The 15,467-nt window shown below is 48.5% G+C and overlaps 1 protein-coding gene across 2 annotated transcripts in view; it reads left to right on the top strand.

The window, feature by feature from the left end:
• The first annotated feature begins 6,483 nt into the window (after positions 1 to 6,483).
• Positions 6,484 to 15,467, top strand: part of rpa3 (replication protein A3) — a 25,195-nt gene continuing 16,211 nt past the window's right edge. The window contains exon 1 of one of the 2 annotated variants that reach the window (XM_068004111.1): positions 6,484 to 6,723. In XM_068004111.1, coding sequence (XP_067860212.1) covers positions 6,559 to 6,723 — 165 coding nt within the window. In that variant the 5' untranslated portion in view covers positions 6,484 to 6,558. Of the gene's footprint in view, positions 6,876 to 15,467 lie in introns of both variants that reach the window. The other variant, XM_068004119.1, reaches the window with a different exon arrangement.

Below are 15,467 nucleotides of genomic sequence, written 5' to 3' on the forward strand. Positions count from 1 at the left end.
TGTAAGCTTTCTATGATTCTGTTAATGGCAGAGCAGGCTCGAGGGGCCATATGGCCTACTCCTGCTGCTATTTTTTATGTTCTTACAATGTTTTTAAAGCTACTAGAAAGTGGTAATGTCTGCACCCATGTCTTAAAATATGCACACTTGCCATTTATCTCAGCATCTATCTGTCTTCATTTGTCTGTGTCATCATCACACCTAATTGACCCAGAAAGAATACCTCCTGCTCATATGTTTTATTACCAGAGATCACAACAGACTATTATAAGTGATGGCATCTCCTCTCTGTCCACTATCACATGTCTCCCCTAAACTCTGCCATCCCTACATAACCTGAATTCCCCTTGTGTCCATTCATGTGCATATTCTTGGCTGCCACTTCGGACCTGTCATTAATTCTATCCTTTTTTTTCCTCTTGGCTGTTTTTCTCTCTTCCCCCTTCTGTCACCCAGCAATGTCACCTTTCATTTTTCCCCTCTAGGGTACTTTGCCCCTCCCCAGCCACTGTCTCAGACTGATCTGTACTGTTCACAATCTTGATGTCCTATTCGACCCCAAGCTGAGCTTGCAACCCCATATCCTCGCCATCGTTAAGACCACCTACTTCCATCTCCGTTAGATCACCTGTATTCCACCCCTTCTGCAGCCCTCTGCTGCTGAAACTCTCATCCATGGCTGTGTCACCTCCAAATGCAACTATTCCAATGCTTTCCTAGCCAGCCTCCCAACCTCCACTCTCCATAAACCAACTCATCCAAATCTCTGCTGTCTATATCCTTTTTCACACCAAATCATCCTTCAGCCCTGTCCCTTAAATATCAGCCTTGGCTCAGTGGTAGCACTCTCACCTCTGAGTTAGAAGGTCATGGGTTCAAGCCCCACTCCAGAGACTTGAGCACATAATCTGGCGCTTCTGTGCAGCACTGAGGGAGTGCTGCACTGTTGGAGTGCTGCACTGTTGGAGGTGCCGTCTTTCAGATGAGAGGTTAAACCGAGGACCTACTTGCCCTTTGGTGGATATACAAGCTCCCATGGCACTATTTGAAGAAGAGCAGGGAAGCTCCCCGAGTGTCCTTGCCAATATTGATCTTTCAGCCAGCATCACTAAAAAAGATTATCTCATAATTTATCTTGTTGCTGTTTGTGGGACCTTGCTGTGCGCAAATTGGCTGCCGCGTTTCCTACATTACAATAGTGACTACACTTCAAAAGTATTGCATTGGTCGCAAAGCACTTTGAGACCTGAGGTTGTGAAAGACACTATGTAAATTCAAGTTATTTCTTTATTTCATTACATTGGCTCCCAGTGCCCCAATGCCTCAAATGTAAAATTCTTGCCATTGTGTTTAAATTCCTCCACAGTCACGGCCCTTCCTATCTCTGTAACCTCCTGCAGTCCTACAACCCCTGAACTCTCTGTTTCTTTGCCTCTGGCCCCTTGTGCATTCCCCCTCCTTTTGCAGCATCTATGGCAGCCATTTCTTCGGGTGCCTAGGTCTTACGCTCTGAAATTCCTTCCCTAAACCCCTCTGCCTCCACTTCTCTCTCCTTTAAGATCCTGCTTAAAACCCACTTCTTTGACAAAGCTCTTAGTCACCCTTCCTAGTAACTATTTTTTTGTCTCAGCATTCATTTTTTTCACATGCCTCTGTGAAGCCCCTTGGGAAGCTTTTCTACATTAAAGGCAAATTTTTGGTGGTGTTGAAATTCCCCAACTTACTACATTTGCTGCATCTTGAATTTCATACTGGACAGTTATCTGCTTGACTGTGCCTTTGATTACACCATATAGAAAATGCAGATACCGTTTGGTTTGGCAAAGCTCCTTCTTTCCATCTGCACACCTAACCAACATTTTCATGCAACCTCATCTAGCTTTAGTAGGTCTCCAGCCTGCCCCTGCACTGTCACCTCTGGAGTTCCCTTACAATCTATCTTTTTCCCTCCTCTTTCTCATCTACATGCTGCCTCTTGGTAACATCATATGCAGGACATCCTCCATACATGTGCTGATGGCACCCAGTTCTACCTCCCCACCACTTCCCTCAACCTTTTTTTGCTGTTACTCTGCATATATGATATCAAGTCATGAATGAGTCAAAATTTCCTCCAAGCGAACGACCCCTACCGTGAATTGTGTTCCCTTGTTACTGATCCCATTCCACTTCCCAGCTACTTGCTCAGGCTAAACCAAATGGTGCAAAACTACAGCAATCTGATGGATTTAGAGTTCTGTATCTTCATACCCATCACTAATTCACGTACACAATATCATCCCCCTCCACCCACTTCACCTCTACTGCTTCTGAATCTCTTACCATGCTTTTATAACCTTTATGCTCTATTCCTCCAATGTCTTCATGCTGACCTTCTCCATTCCATAAACTTCAACTTGTTCAAAACTAACTCAGCTGCCTGTATCCTGTCCTGCATTTAATTCTGTTTGCCCACCATTTCCGTTCTTGCTAACCTACATTGGCTTCCCTTCCCAATGCTTTAAATTTAAAATCCTCATCCCGTCTTCATATCCCTCCATGGTCTTACCCCATCTTATCTTTGCAACCTCCTCCATCCTTACATCCTCATCTACACCCTTTGGTGCTCTGTCTGGCCTTGTGTTTCCTTCTCTCCCATAATCCCACCATTGATAGCAGAGCTTTCTTGGCACTATTCATTGGAACTGCCAGTCTTAAAACCCTCCAACTCCCCACTTCTCGCTCAATCTTCAAAAATCTTCTCAAAACCTATTTTTTGATTAAAGTTTTGTTCACCTCTCCTAATTCTTGTACCATGGCTGGATGTTTGCTCTTTCATTTCTTTTATCTATATATTTTTTCTTCTTTCCCCTATGTAAAGCGCCAAGGGACAGTTATCTATATTCATGCGGCTATATAAGTGCAAATTGTTGTTACCTGACATTCTATCACTTTTGGGTGGCATACCATTTGGATAGCTATGTCAAGCATCAGCTCTGATTTAATTTGCTGCTTCTATGTCATTTCATTGTTAGCAAAACCAAGTACAATTGTATTCTGATTGTGCTCATTTTTGTATGACTCAAGTTGAGAATTTTAAGTCATTCAAACGAATGTTGGACAAATGATTCTACAGTTTCTCCGGCTTTCCGACTACACTAGTGGAAGAGTGCCCTTTCATAAATTAAGTTACATTTTGGAACAAAGAATTCATCGCATTTTTGAATCACTGTCTCATTGTTATTTTTCTGATCTTCCATCTCAAATGTGAAAGCGTTTCCTCTCCTTTTTCACACCAATTTTCTCCCCTTAACTAGTGAATGCTTCAACTTTAACACAATACACCACATCTGGAGTACTGTGTACAGCTCTGAGTACCGCACCATAGAAAGGACATAAATTGGCCTTGGAACGAGTGCAGCGCAGATTCACCAGAATGTTACCAGGGCTCCAAGGGTTAAATAATGAGGAGAGATTGCATAAACTATCTTGTATTCCCTAGAGTATAAAAGGCTAAGGGGTGATTTGATTGAGGTTTTTAGGATTTTGAAAGGAATTGTTAGGGTAGATAGAGAGAAACTTTTTCCACTGGTGGTGGAGTCTTGGACAAGGGGATTTAAATTTAAAATCAGAGCCAGGCCATTCAGGAGAGAAGTTAGGAAACACTTCTTCATGCAAAGGGTGGTAGAAGTGTGGAACTCTCTCCCACAAAAAGCAGTAGATGCTAGCCCAATTAATAATTTTAAATCTGAGATTGATAGATTTGTGCCAGCCAAGGGTATTAAGGGATATGGAGCCAAGGCGGGTGGATGGAGTTAGGATACAGATAAGCCATGATCTCATTGAATGGCAGAACAGGCTCGAGGAGCTGAATGGCCTACTCCTGTTCCTATGTTCCTATGTTCAACTTCTTGCTGGAATAAGTTAGACAGGTACTAGTCGCCCTCCTTCATTTTACCCAAGTATCTATTATTCATATTGAATCTAGGCAGAGTAGGCAGGCTATTCTACCATACAGGACATCACAGCAGAGCCTTATCTTGATCTTTTCTGATGTAGTTTCCAGCAAAGGGCGACTGTGGAAAGCTAGGCTAATTCACTTCCATAACCCAAGGACACTAAAGCTAATTAAAGTGCCCCAACCACAGCCCCTATCTGCGATCAAGTTGTTCAGTGAGACTGGCATGGAACCTTGGACTTTCTGTGCTATTCATCCTTCAGGCACACTGCCTTCCCACTAGGGTTCCCAACCCTCCTGGAATGACTAGGAACTTCCTGGAATTGGGAGTTCTTAACCCTGCTGTCTCCAACAGCCCAGGAGATCAGTGATTTAAATTTCCCGTCACAGTGCACCTACATGAACAACAGACACCAATGTGAGGTACTGTAAATAATTATTAACTGTGAGCCTGACGTCGGGAGTCAGAACCAAGTTATACTGCACTAATTTTAAACAGAATAATTTCCCAGCTCGTCACTGGCTGCTGCTCAGTGCCAGCACTCCGAGAGAGAGCCACGACCAGCTGGGGGGAGGGGTTGGGAATCGGGGGGGGTGGGCTCGAGAGTTGGGGGAGAGGGGGAGATGGGTAATGGGGGCTCCAGGGAGATGGAGACTGGGGAATTGGGGAGAGAGGGAGGCTGGAGAATGGAGGCTCGGGGAAGGAGGGAAACTGGAGAATGGGGGCTCGAGAATGGGGGGGGAGGAGAGGGAGACTGGGGAATGGGGGCTCAGGGAGAGAAGGAGACTGGGGAATGGGGGCTCAGGGAGAGAAGGAGACTGGGGAATGGGGGCTCGGGGAGAGAAGGAGACTGGGGAATGGGGGCTCAGTAAGAGAAGGAGACTGGGGAATGGGGGCTCAGGGAGAGAAGGAGACTGGGGAATAGGGGCTTGGGGGGGAGAGGGAGACTGGGGAATGGGGGCTCGGGGAGAGAAGGAGACTGGGGAATAGGGGCTTGGGGGGGAGAGGGAGACTAGGGAATAGGGGCTTGGGGGGGAGAGGGAGACTGGGAAATGGTGAGCATGAGGCCCAGCCTTTCCTGCCGAGCTGGGAGCAGCAGCAGATTCTCCTCCTGGGTCTGATGCTGGGCCTGGCTTATGTCACCATCTACAGGTCCTGGCTGGACGTGGCCCGTGGGTGCGGTCGCTACGACTGCATCACTTCTGCAGCATTCTCCGTGCCCAGGTGGCCCTGGAGAAGGAGCACATGTTGTCTGCCGGTATGCTTGAGGTTTTCTGCGACCGGTGGGCCCTGCAGGGACTAGACTGCATCATCAACACCCACAATAAAAATTTAATTTAATTCTGATCTCATTTGTTTTATTTGATCGGTCAAAGTAGAAAAAAAGAAAGAAACCCCCAAAAAAACAAAAACCCTCCAGGAGTGCCTCCAACCAGAGTTGGTAACCCTACTTCCCACACCAATTGGAAAGGGAACAGACGCTTTGTTACTCAATTGGATTAATCTTGGCTGTTAGTGAAAGTGTTCAAAGAAAATGAACACTTTTTTTAATGGCCCTATGATTTTTCTCCTGGATTGCTCACAGCAGTGCCCTGGAACTTAATCTTCAATTCCTGGAGACTCCAGGACAATCCTGGAGGATTGGCAACCAATGGCAACTTACATTTATATAGCGCCTTTAACATAGTAAAATGTCCCAAGGCACTGCACAGGAGCGTTATCAAACAAAATTTGACACTGAGCCATATAAGGAGATTTTAGGACAGGTGATCAAAAACTTGGTCAAAAGGCATGGCTGCCAATGGTGAAGTGATTAATATTGGGGGTACGCAAGAGGCAACAATAGGAGAAGCACAGAGATCTCGGAGGATTGTAGGGCTGGAGGAGGTTACAGTGATAGGGAGGGACAAGGCCATGGAGGGATTTGAAACCAAGGCTCAGAATTTTAAAATCGAGGCGTTCCCGCCAATGTAGGTCAGCGAGCACAGGGGTGATGGGTGAATGGGACTTGGTGCGAGTTAGGATATGGGCAGCAGAGTTTTGAATGAGCTCAAGTTTTTGGAGGGTGGAAGATGGGAGGACGGCCAGGAGAACATTGGAATAGACGAGTCTAGAGGTAACAAAGACATGGATAATGGGTTTCAGCAGCAGATTAGTTGAGAGGGGAGGAGACGGGCGATGTTATGAAGGTGGAAGTAGGCGGTCTTGGTGATGGAGCAGATAGGTGTTTGAGGCCCATCTCAGGGTCAAGTAGTACACCAAGGTTGCGAACGGTCTGGTTCAGCCTCAGACAGTGGCCAGGGAGACGGATGGAGTCGGTGGCTAGGGAACAGAGTTTGTGGCGGGGACTGAAGACAATGGCTTCGGTCTTCCCAATATTTAGTTGGAGGAAATGTTTGCTCATCCAGTACTGGATGTCGGCCAAGCAGTTTGACAAATCAGAGATAGTGAAGGGGCTGAGGGAGGTAGAGCTGAGTGTCGTCAGCGCACATGTGGAATCTGACATTGTGTTTTCAGATGATGCCACTGAGGGGCAGCATGTAGATAACCGAGTCGGACTTGTTAATAAAGACTGGGGGAGGTTTAGATTTAGGTTGCTACCACCTATCGACGGAAATACATGACGTACAGCCTTGGACAACAACTGTACAATGATTTTACAATTGATTACAATCCGGAACAGTTGTCGTGGTATTCTGGGCGTGGGGGATTCTGTTCGGCGCCACACAGGTTCCGGGTGGAAGTTACTGCGGCAACAACTGGAAGGATTTCCCGCCAAATTGAGGTAATTTGGTTTGGAAGACTGCGGCCGGCCGTGTTCCAAGAGACAAAGGAACAATGGCGGAGATTCTGGAGATTCCACGCACGAGGATCAACACGAGCATGGTGTCAGAGTTCACGGGGAGGCCCGTGTGCCTCGTGGGGAGAGTGCAGAAGGTCAGAGTCGGCCCGGGCCCGCGGGGGGGGGGTGACCGGACCGGACCGGACCGGACCTCACCGCCCGCCCCCTCCCTCACCGCCTGCCCCCTCCCTCACCGCCTGCTTCTCTCTCTCTCCCTCTGTTTGCTTTTCTCTCTCTCTCCCTCTGTTTGCTTCTCTCTCTCTCCCTCTGTTTGCTTCTCTCTCTCTCCCTCTGTTTGCTTCTCTCTCTCTCTCCCTCTGTTTGCTTCTCTCTCTCTCCCTCTGTTTGCTTCTCTCTCTCTCCCTCTGTTTGCTTCTCTCTCTCTCCCTCTGTTTGCTTCTCTCTCTCTCTCCCTCTGTTTGCTTCTCTCTCTCTCCCCCTCTGTTTGCTTCTCTCTCTCCCTCTGTTTGCTTCTCTCTCTCTCCCTCTGTTTGCTTCTCTCTCTCTCCCTCTGTTTGCTTCTCTCTCTCTCCCTCTGTTTGCTTCTCTCTCTCTCCCTCTGTTTGCTTCTCTCTCTCTCTCCCTCTGTTTGCTTCTCTCTCTCTCCCTCTGTTTGCTTCTCTCTCTCTCTCCCTCTGTTTGCTTTTCTCTCTCTCTCCCTCTGTTTGCTTCTCTCTCTCTCCCTCTGTTTGCTTCTCTCTCTCTCCCTCTGTTTGCTTCTCTCTCTCTCCCTCTGTTTGCTTCTCTCTCTCCCTCTGTTTGCTTCTCTCTCTCTCCCTCTGTTTGCTTCTCTCTCTCCCTCTGTTTGCTTCTCTCTCTCCCTCTGTTTGCTTCTCTCTCTCTCCCTCTGTTTGCTTCTCTCTCTCTCCCTCTGTTTGCTTCTCTCTCTCTCCCTCTGTTTGCTTTTCTCTCTCTCTCCCTCTGTTTGCTTCTCTCTCTCTCCCTCTGTTTGCTTTTCTCTCTCTCTCCCTCTGTTTGCTTCTCTCTCTCTCCCTCTGTTTGCTTCTCTCTCTCTCTCCCTCTGTTTGCTTCTCTCTCTCTCCCCCTCTGTTTGCTTCTCTCTCTCTCCCTCTGTTTGCTTCTCTCTCTCTCCCTCTGTTTGCTTCTCTCTCTCTCCCTCTGTTTGCTTCTCTCTCTCTCCCTCTGTTTGCTTCTCTCTCTCTCCCTCTGTTTGCTTCTCTCTCTCTCCCTCTGTTTGCTTCTCTCTCTCCCTCTGTTTGCTTCTCTCTCTCCCCCTCTGTTTGCTTCTCTCTCTCTCCCTCTGTTTGCTTCTCTCTCTCTCCCTCTGTTTGCTTCTCTCTCTCTCCCTCTGTTTGCTTCTCTCTCTCTCCCTCTGTTTGCTTCTCTCTCTCCCTCTGTTTGCTTCTCTCTCTCCCTCTGTTTGCTTCTCTCTCTCTCCCTCTGTTTGCTTCTCTCTCTCTCCCTCTGTTTGCTTCTCTCTCTCTCCCTCTGTTTGCTTTTCTCTCTCTCTCCCTCTGTTTGCTTCTCTCTCTCTCCCTCTGTTTGCTTTTCTCTCTCTCTCCCTCTGTTTGCTTCTCTCTCTCTCCCTCTGTTTGCTTCTCTCTCTCTCTCCCTCTGTTTGCTTCTCTCTCTCTCCCCTCTGTTTGCTTCTCTCTCTCTCCCTCTGTTTGCTTCTCTCTCTCTCCCTCTGTTTGCTTCTCTCTCTCTCCCTCTGTTTGCTTCTCTCTCTCTCCCTCTGTTTGCTTCTCTCTCTCCCTCTGTTTGCTTCTCTCTCTCTCCCTCTGTTTGCTTCTCTCTCTCTCCCTCTGTTTGCTTCTCTCTCTCTCCCTCTGTTTGCTTTTCTCTCTCTCTCCCTCTGTTTGCTTCTCTCTCTCTCCCTCTGTTTGCTTTTCTCTCTCTCTCCCTCTGTTTGCTTCTCTCTCTATCTCCCTCTGTTTGCTTCTCTCTCTCTCACCCTCTGTTTGCTTCTCTCTCTCTCTCTCTCCCTCTGTTTGCTTCTCTCTCTCTCTGTTTGCTTTTCTCTCTCTCTCTCCCTCTGTTTGCTTCTCTCTCTCTCCCTCTGTTTGCTTCTCTCTCTCCCCCTCTGTTTGCTTCTCTCTCTCTCTCCCTCTGTTTGCTTCTCTCTCTCTCTCCCTCTGTTTGCTTTTCTCTCTCTCCCCCTCTGTTTGCTTCTCTCTCTCTCCCTCTGTTTGCTTCTCTCTCTCTCTCCCTCTGTTTGCTTTTCTCTCTCTCTCCCTCTGTTTGCTTCTCTCTCTCTCCCTCTGTTTGCTTCTCTCTCTCTCCCTCTGTTTGCTTCTCTCTCTCTCCCTCTGTTTGCTTCTCTCCCCCTCTGTTTGCTTCTCTCTCTCTCTCCCTCTGTTTGCTTCTCTCTCTCTCTCCCTCTGTTTGCTTTTCTCTCTCTCCCCCTCTGTTTGCTTCTCTCTCTCTCCCTCTGTTTGCTTCTCTCTCTCTCTCCCTCTGTTTGCTTTTCTCTCTCTCCCTCTGTTTGCTTCTCTCTCTCTCCCTCTGTTTGCTTCTCTCTCTCTCCCTCTGTTTGCTTCTCTCTCTCCCTCTGTTTGCTTCTCTCTCTCTCCCTCTGTTTGCTTCTCTCTCTCTCTCCCTCTGTTTGCTTCTCTCTCTCTCCCTCTGTTTGCTTCTCTCTCTCTCCCTCTGTTTGCTTCTCTCTCTCTCCCTCTGTTTGCTTCTCTCTCTCTCTCCCTCTGTTTGCTTCTCTCTCTCTCCCTCTGTTTGCTTCTCTCTCTCTCCCTCTGTTTGCTTCTCTCTCTCTCCCTCTGTTTGCTTCTCTCTCTCTCCCTCTGTTTGCTTCTCTCTCTCCCTCTGTTTGCTTCTCTCTCTCCCCCTCTGTTTGCTTCTCTCTCTCTCCCTCTGTTTGCTTCTCTCTCTCTCCCTCTGTTTGCTTCTCTCTCTCTCCCTCTGTTTGCTTCTCTCTCTCTCCCTCTGTTTGCTTCTCTCTCTCCCTCTGTTTGCTTCTCTCTCTCCCTCTGTTTGCTTCTCTCTCTCTCCCTCTGTTTGCTTCTCTCTCTCTCCCTCTGTTTGCTTCTCTCTCTCTCCCTCTGTTTGCTTCTCTCTCTCTCCCTCTGTTTGCTTTCTCTCTCTCTCCCTCTGTTTGCTTCTCTCTCTCTCCCTCTGTTTGCTTTCTCTCTCTCTCCCTCTGTTTGCTTCTCTCTCTCTCCCTCTGTTTGCTTCTCTCTCTCTCTCCCTCTGTTTGCTTCTCTCTCTCTCCCCCTCTGTTTGCTTCTCTCTCTCTCCCTCTGTTTGCTTCTCTCTCTCTCCCTCTGTTTGCTTCTCTCTCTCTCCCTCTGTTTGCTTCTCTCTCTCTCCCTCTGTTTGCTTCTCTCTCTCTCCCTCTGTTTGCTTCTCTCTCTCTCCCTCTGTTTGCTTCTCTCTCTCTCCCTCTGTTTGCTTCTCTCTCTCTCCCTCTGTTTGCTTCTCTCTCTCTCCCTCTGTTTGCTTCTCTCTCTCCCTCTGTTTGCTTCTCTCTCTCCCCCTCTGTTTGCTTCTCTCTCTCTCCCTCTGTTTGCTTCTCTCTCTCTCCCTCTGTTTGCTTCTCTCTCTCTCCCTCTGTTTGCTTCTCTCTCTCTCCCTCTGTTTGCTTCTCTCTCTCCCTCTGTTTGCTTCTCTCTCTCCCTCTGTTTGCTTCTCTCTCTCTCCCTCTGTTTGCTTCTCTCTCTCTCCCTCTGTTTGCTTCTCTCTCTCTCCCTCTGTTTGCTTTCTCTCTCTCTCCCTCTGTTTGCTTCTCTCTCTCTCCCTCTGTTTGCTTTCTCTCTCTCTCCCTCTGTTTGCTTCTCTCTCTCTCTCCCTCTGTTTGCTTCTCTCTCTCTCTCCCTCTGTTTGCTTCTCTCTCTCTCCCCTCTGTTTGCTTCTCTCTCTCTCCCTCTGTTTGCTTCTCTCTCTCTCCCTCTGTTTGCTTCTCTCTCTCTCCCTCTGTTTGCTTCTCTCTCTCTCCCTCTGTTTGCTTCTCTCTCTCCCTCTGTTTGCTTCTCTCTCTCTCCCTCTGTTTGCTTCTCTCTCTCTCCCTCTGTTTGCTTCTCTCTCTCTCCCTCTGTTTGCTTTTCTCTCTCTCTCCCTCTGTTTGCTTCTCTCTCTCTCCCTCTGTTTGCTTTTCTCTCTCTCTCCCTCTGTTTGCTTCTCTCTCTCTCTCCCTCTGTTTGCTTCTCTCTCTCTCACCCTCTGTTTGCTTCTCTCTCTCTCTCTCCCTCTGTTTGCTTCTCTCTCTCTCTGTTTGCTTTCTCTCTCTCTCTCCCTCTGTTTGCTTCTCTCTCTCTCCCTCTGTTTGCTTCTCTCTCTCTCCCCTCTGTTTGCTTCTCTCTCTCTCTCCCTCTGTTTGCTTCTCTCTCTCTCTCCCTCTGTTTGCTTTTCTCTCTCTCCCCTCTGTTTGCTTCTCTCTCTCTCCCTCTGTTTGCTTCTCTCTCTCTCTCCCTCTGTTTGCTTTCTCTCTCTCTCCCTCTGTTTGCTTCTCTCTCTCTCCCTCTGTTTGCTTCTCTCTCTCTCCCTCTGTTTGCTTCTCTCTCTCCCCCTCTGTTTGCTTCTCTCTCTCTCTCCCTCTGTTTGCTTCTCTCTCTCTCTCCCTCTGTTTGCTTTCTCTCTCTCTCCCCCTCTGTTTGCTTCTCTCTCTCTCCCTCTGTTTGCTTCTCTCTCTCTCTCCCTCTGTTTGCTTTCTCTCTCTCTCCCTCTGTTTGCTTCTCTCTCTCTCCCTCTGTTTGCTTCTCTCTCTCTCCCTCTGTTTGCTTCTCTCTCTCTCCCTCTGTTTGCTTCTCTCTCTCTCTCCCTCTGTTTGCTTCTCTCTCTCTCCTCTGTTTGCTTCTCTCTCTCTCCCTCTGTTTGCTTCTCTCTCTCTCCCTCTGTTTGCTTCTCTCTCTCTCCCTCTGTTTGCTTCTCTCTCTCTCCCTCTGTTTGCTTCTCTCTCTCTCCCTCTGTTTGCTTCTCTCTCTCTCTCCCTCTGTTTGCTTCTCTCTCTCTCTCCTGTTTGCTTTTCTCTCTCTCTCCCTCTGTTTGCTTTTCTCTCTCTCTCCCTCTGTTTGCTTTTCTCTCTCTCTCCCTCTGTTTGCTTTTCTCTCTCTCTCCCTCTGTTTGCTTTTCTCTCTCTCTCCCCTCTGTTTGCTTCTCTCTCTCTCCCTCTGTTTGCTTCTCTCTCTCTCCCTCTGTTTGCTTTTCTCTCTCTCTCCCTCTGTTTGCTTCTCTCTCTCTCCCTCTGTTTGCTTTCTCTCTCTCTCTCCCTCTGTTTGCTTCTCTCTCTCTCTCCCTCTGTTTGCTTCTCTCTCTCTCTCCCTCTGTTTGCTTCTCTCTCTCTCTCCCTCTGTTTGCTTCTCTCTCTCTCCCCCTCTGTTTGCTTCTCTCTCTCTCCCCCTCTGTTTGCTTCTCTCTCTCTCTCCCTCTGTTTGCTTCTCTCTCTCTCTCTCCCTCTGTTTGCTTCTCTCTCTCCCTCTGTTTGCTTTCTCTCTCTCTCCCTCTGTTTGCTTTCTCTCTCTCTCCCTCTGTTTGCTTTTCTCTCTCTCTCCCTCTGTTTGCTTCTCTCTCTCTCTCCCTCTGTTTGCTTCTCTCTCTCTCCCTCTGTTTGCTTCTCTCTCTCTCCCTCTGTTTGCTTTCTCTCTCTCTCCCTCTGTTTGCTTTCTCTCTCTCTCCCTCTGTTGCTTCTCTCTCTCTCCCTCTGTTTGCTTCTCTCTCTTCTCCCTCTGTTTGCTTTCTCTCTCTCTCCCTCTGTTTGCTTTTCTCTCTCTCTCCCTCTGTTTGCTTTTCTCTCTCTCTCCCTCTGTTTGCTTCTCTCTCTCTCTCCCCTCTGTTTGCTTTCTCTCTCCCTCTGTTGCTCTTCTCTCTGTTTGCTTCTCTCTCCCTCTGTTTGCTTCTCTCTCCTCTGTTTGCTTCTCTCTCTCCCTCTGTTTGCTTCTCTCTCCCTCTGTGCTCTCTCCCTCTGTTTGCTTTTCTCTCTCTCTCTCTCCCTCTGTTTGCTTCTCTCTCTCTCCCCTCTGTTTGCTTCTCTCTCTCTCCCCTCTGTTTGCTTCTCTCTCTCGCCCCTCTGTTTGCTTCTCTCTCTCTCCCCCTCTGTTTGCTTTCTCTCTCTCTCCTCTGTTTGCTTTCTCTCTCTCCCCTCTGTTTGCTTCTCTCTCTCTCCTCTGTTTGCTTTCTCTCTCTCTCCCTCTGTTTGCTTTTCTCTCTCTCTCCCTCTGTTTGCTTTTCTCTCTCTCTCCCTCTGTTTGCTTCTCTCTCTCTCTCTCTCCTCTGGTTTGCTTCTCTCTCTCTCCCTCTGTTTGCTTTTCTCTCTCTCTCCCCTCTGTTTGCTTTTCTCTCTCTCTCCCTGTTTGCTTCTCTCTCTCTCCCTCTGTTTGCTTCTCTCTCTCTCCCTCTGTTTGGCTTCTCTCTCTATAGCTTTCTCTCTCTCTCTCCCTCTGTTTGCTTCTCTCTCTCTCTCCCTCTGTTTGCTTCTCTCTCTCTCTCCCTCTGTTTGCTTTCTCTCTCTCTCCCTCTGTTTGCTTTTCTCTCTCTCTCCCTCTGTTTGCTTCTCTCTCTCTCTCCCTCTGTTTGCTTCTCTCTCTCTCTCCCTCTGTTTGCTTCTCTCTCTCTCTCCTCTGTTTGCTTCTCTCTCTCTCTCCTCTGTTTGCTTTTCTCTCTCTCTCCCTCTGTTTGCTTCTCTCTCTCTCCTCCTGTTTGCTTCTCTCTCTCTCCCCTGTTTGCTTCTCTCTCTCTCCCTCTGTTTGCTTCTCTCTCTCTCCCTCTGTTTGCTTCTCTCTCCCTCTGTTTGCTTCTCTCTCCCCTCTGTTTGCTTCTCTCTCCCTCTGTTTGCTTCTCTCTCCCTCTGTTTGCTTCTCTCTCCTCTGTTTGCTTCTCTCTCTCTGTTTGCTTCTCTCTCCCTCTGTTTGCTTCTCTCTCCCTCTGTTTGCTTCTCTCTCCCTCTGTTTGCTTCTCTCTCCCTCTGTTTGCTTCTCTCTCTCTCTCCCTCTGTTTGCTTCTCTCTCTCTCCCTCTGTTTGCTTTCTCTCTCTCCCCTCTGTTTGCTTCTCTCTCTCTCCCTCTGTTTGCTTCTCTCTCTCTCCCTCTGTTTGCTTCTCTCTCTCTCCCTCTGTTTGCTTCTCTCTCTCTCCCTCTGTTTGCTTTCTCTCTCTCTCCCTCTGTTTGCTTTTCTCTCTCTCTCCCTCTGTTTGCTTCTCTCTCTCTCCCTCTGTTTGCTTCTCTCTCTCTCCCTCTGTTTGCTTCTCTCTCTCTCCTCTGTTTGCTTCTCTCTCTCTCTCCCTCTGTTTGCTTTTCTCTCTCTCCCTCTGTTTGCTTTCTCTCTCTCTCCCTCTGTTTGCTTCTCTCTCTCTCCCTCTGTTTGCTTCTCTCTCTCTCTCTCTCTCTTCTCTCTGTTTGCTTTTCTCTCTCTCTCCCTCTGTTTGCTTCTCTCTCTCTCCCTCTGTTTGCTTTCTCTCTCTCTCCCCTCTGTTTGCTTCTCTCTCTCTCCCCTCTGTTTGCTTCTCTCTCTCTCCCCTCTGTTTGCTTTCTCTCTCTCTCCCTCTGTTTGCTTCTCTCTCTCTCCCTCTGTTTGCTTCTCTCTCTCTCTCCCTCTGTTTGCTTCTCTCTCTCTCCCTCTGTTTGCTTCTCTCTCTCTCCCCTCTGTTTGCTTCTCTCTCTCTCTCCCTCTGTTTGCTTCTCTCTCTCTCCCTCTGTTTGCTTTCTCTCTCTCTCCCTCTGTTTGCTTCTCTCTCTCTCCCTCTGTTTGCTTCTCTCTCTCTCCCTCTGTTTGCTTCTCTCTCCCTCTGTTTGCTTCTCTCTCTCCCTCTGTTGCTTCTCTCTCTCTGTTTGCTTCTCTCTCTCCTCTGTTCTCTCTCTCCCTCTGTTGCTTCTCTCTCTCTGTTTCTTCTCTCTCTCCTCTGTTCTTCTCTCTCCCTCTGTTTCTTCTCTCTCTCCCTCTGTTTGCTTCTCTCTCCCTCTGTTTGCTTCTCTCTCCCTCTGTTTGCTTCTCTCTCCCTCTGTTTGCTTCTCTCTCCCTCTGTTTGCTTCTCTCTCCCCTCTGTTTGCTTCTCTCTCTCCCTCTGTTTGCTTCTCTCTCCTCTGTTTGCTTCTCTCTCTCCCTCTGTTTGCTTCTCTCTCTCTCCCTCTGTTTGCTTCTCTCTCTCTCCCTCTGTTGCTTCTCTCTCTCTCCCTCTGTTTGCTTCTCTCTCTCTCCCTCTGTTTGCCTTCTCTCTCTCTCCCTCTGTTTGCTTCTCTCTCTCCTCTGTTTGCTTCTCTCTCTCCTCTTCTCTCCTCCCTCTGTTTGCTTCTCTCTCCTCTTCCTCTCCTCCCTGTTTGCTTCTCTCTCTCCCCCTCTGTTTGCTTCTCTCCTCTGTTCTCTCTCTCCCTCTGTTTGCTTCTCTCTCTCTCCCTCTGTTTGCTTCTCTCTCTCTCCCCTCTGTTTGCTTCTCTCTCTCCCCTCTTTGCTTCTCTCTCTCTCTCCCTCTGTTTGCTTCTCTCTCTCTCCCCTCTGTTTGCTTCTCTCTCTCTCCCCTCTGTTTGCTTCTCTCTCTCTCTCTCCCTCTGTTTGCTTCTCTCTCTCTCTCTCTCCCTCTGTTTGCTTCTCTCTCTCTCTCCCTCTGTTTGCTTCTCTCTCTCTCCCTCTGTTTGCTTCTCTCTCTCTCCCTCTGTTTGCTTCTCTCTCTCTCCCTCTGTTTGCTTCTCTCTCTCCCTCTGTTTGCTTCTCTCTCTCCCTCTGTTTGCTTCTCTCTCTCCCTCTGTTTGCTTCTCTCTCTCCCTCTGTTTGCTTCTCTCTCCCCCTCCCTA

This window comes from Heptranchias perlo, chromosome 2, assembly GCF_035084215.1.
Source record: "Heptranchias perlo isolate sHepPer1 chromosome 2, sHepPer1.hap1, whole genome shotgun sequence".
NCBI lineage: Eukaryota > Metazoa > Chordata > Chondrichthyes > Hexanchiformes > Hexanchidae > Heptranchias > Heptranchias perlo.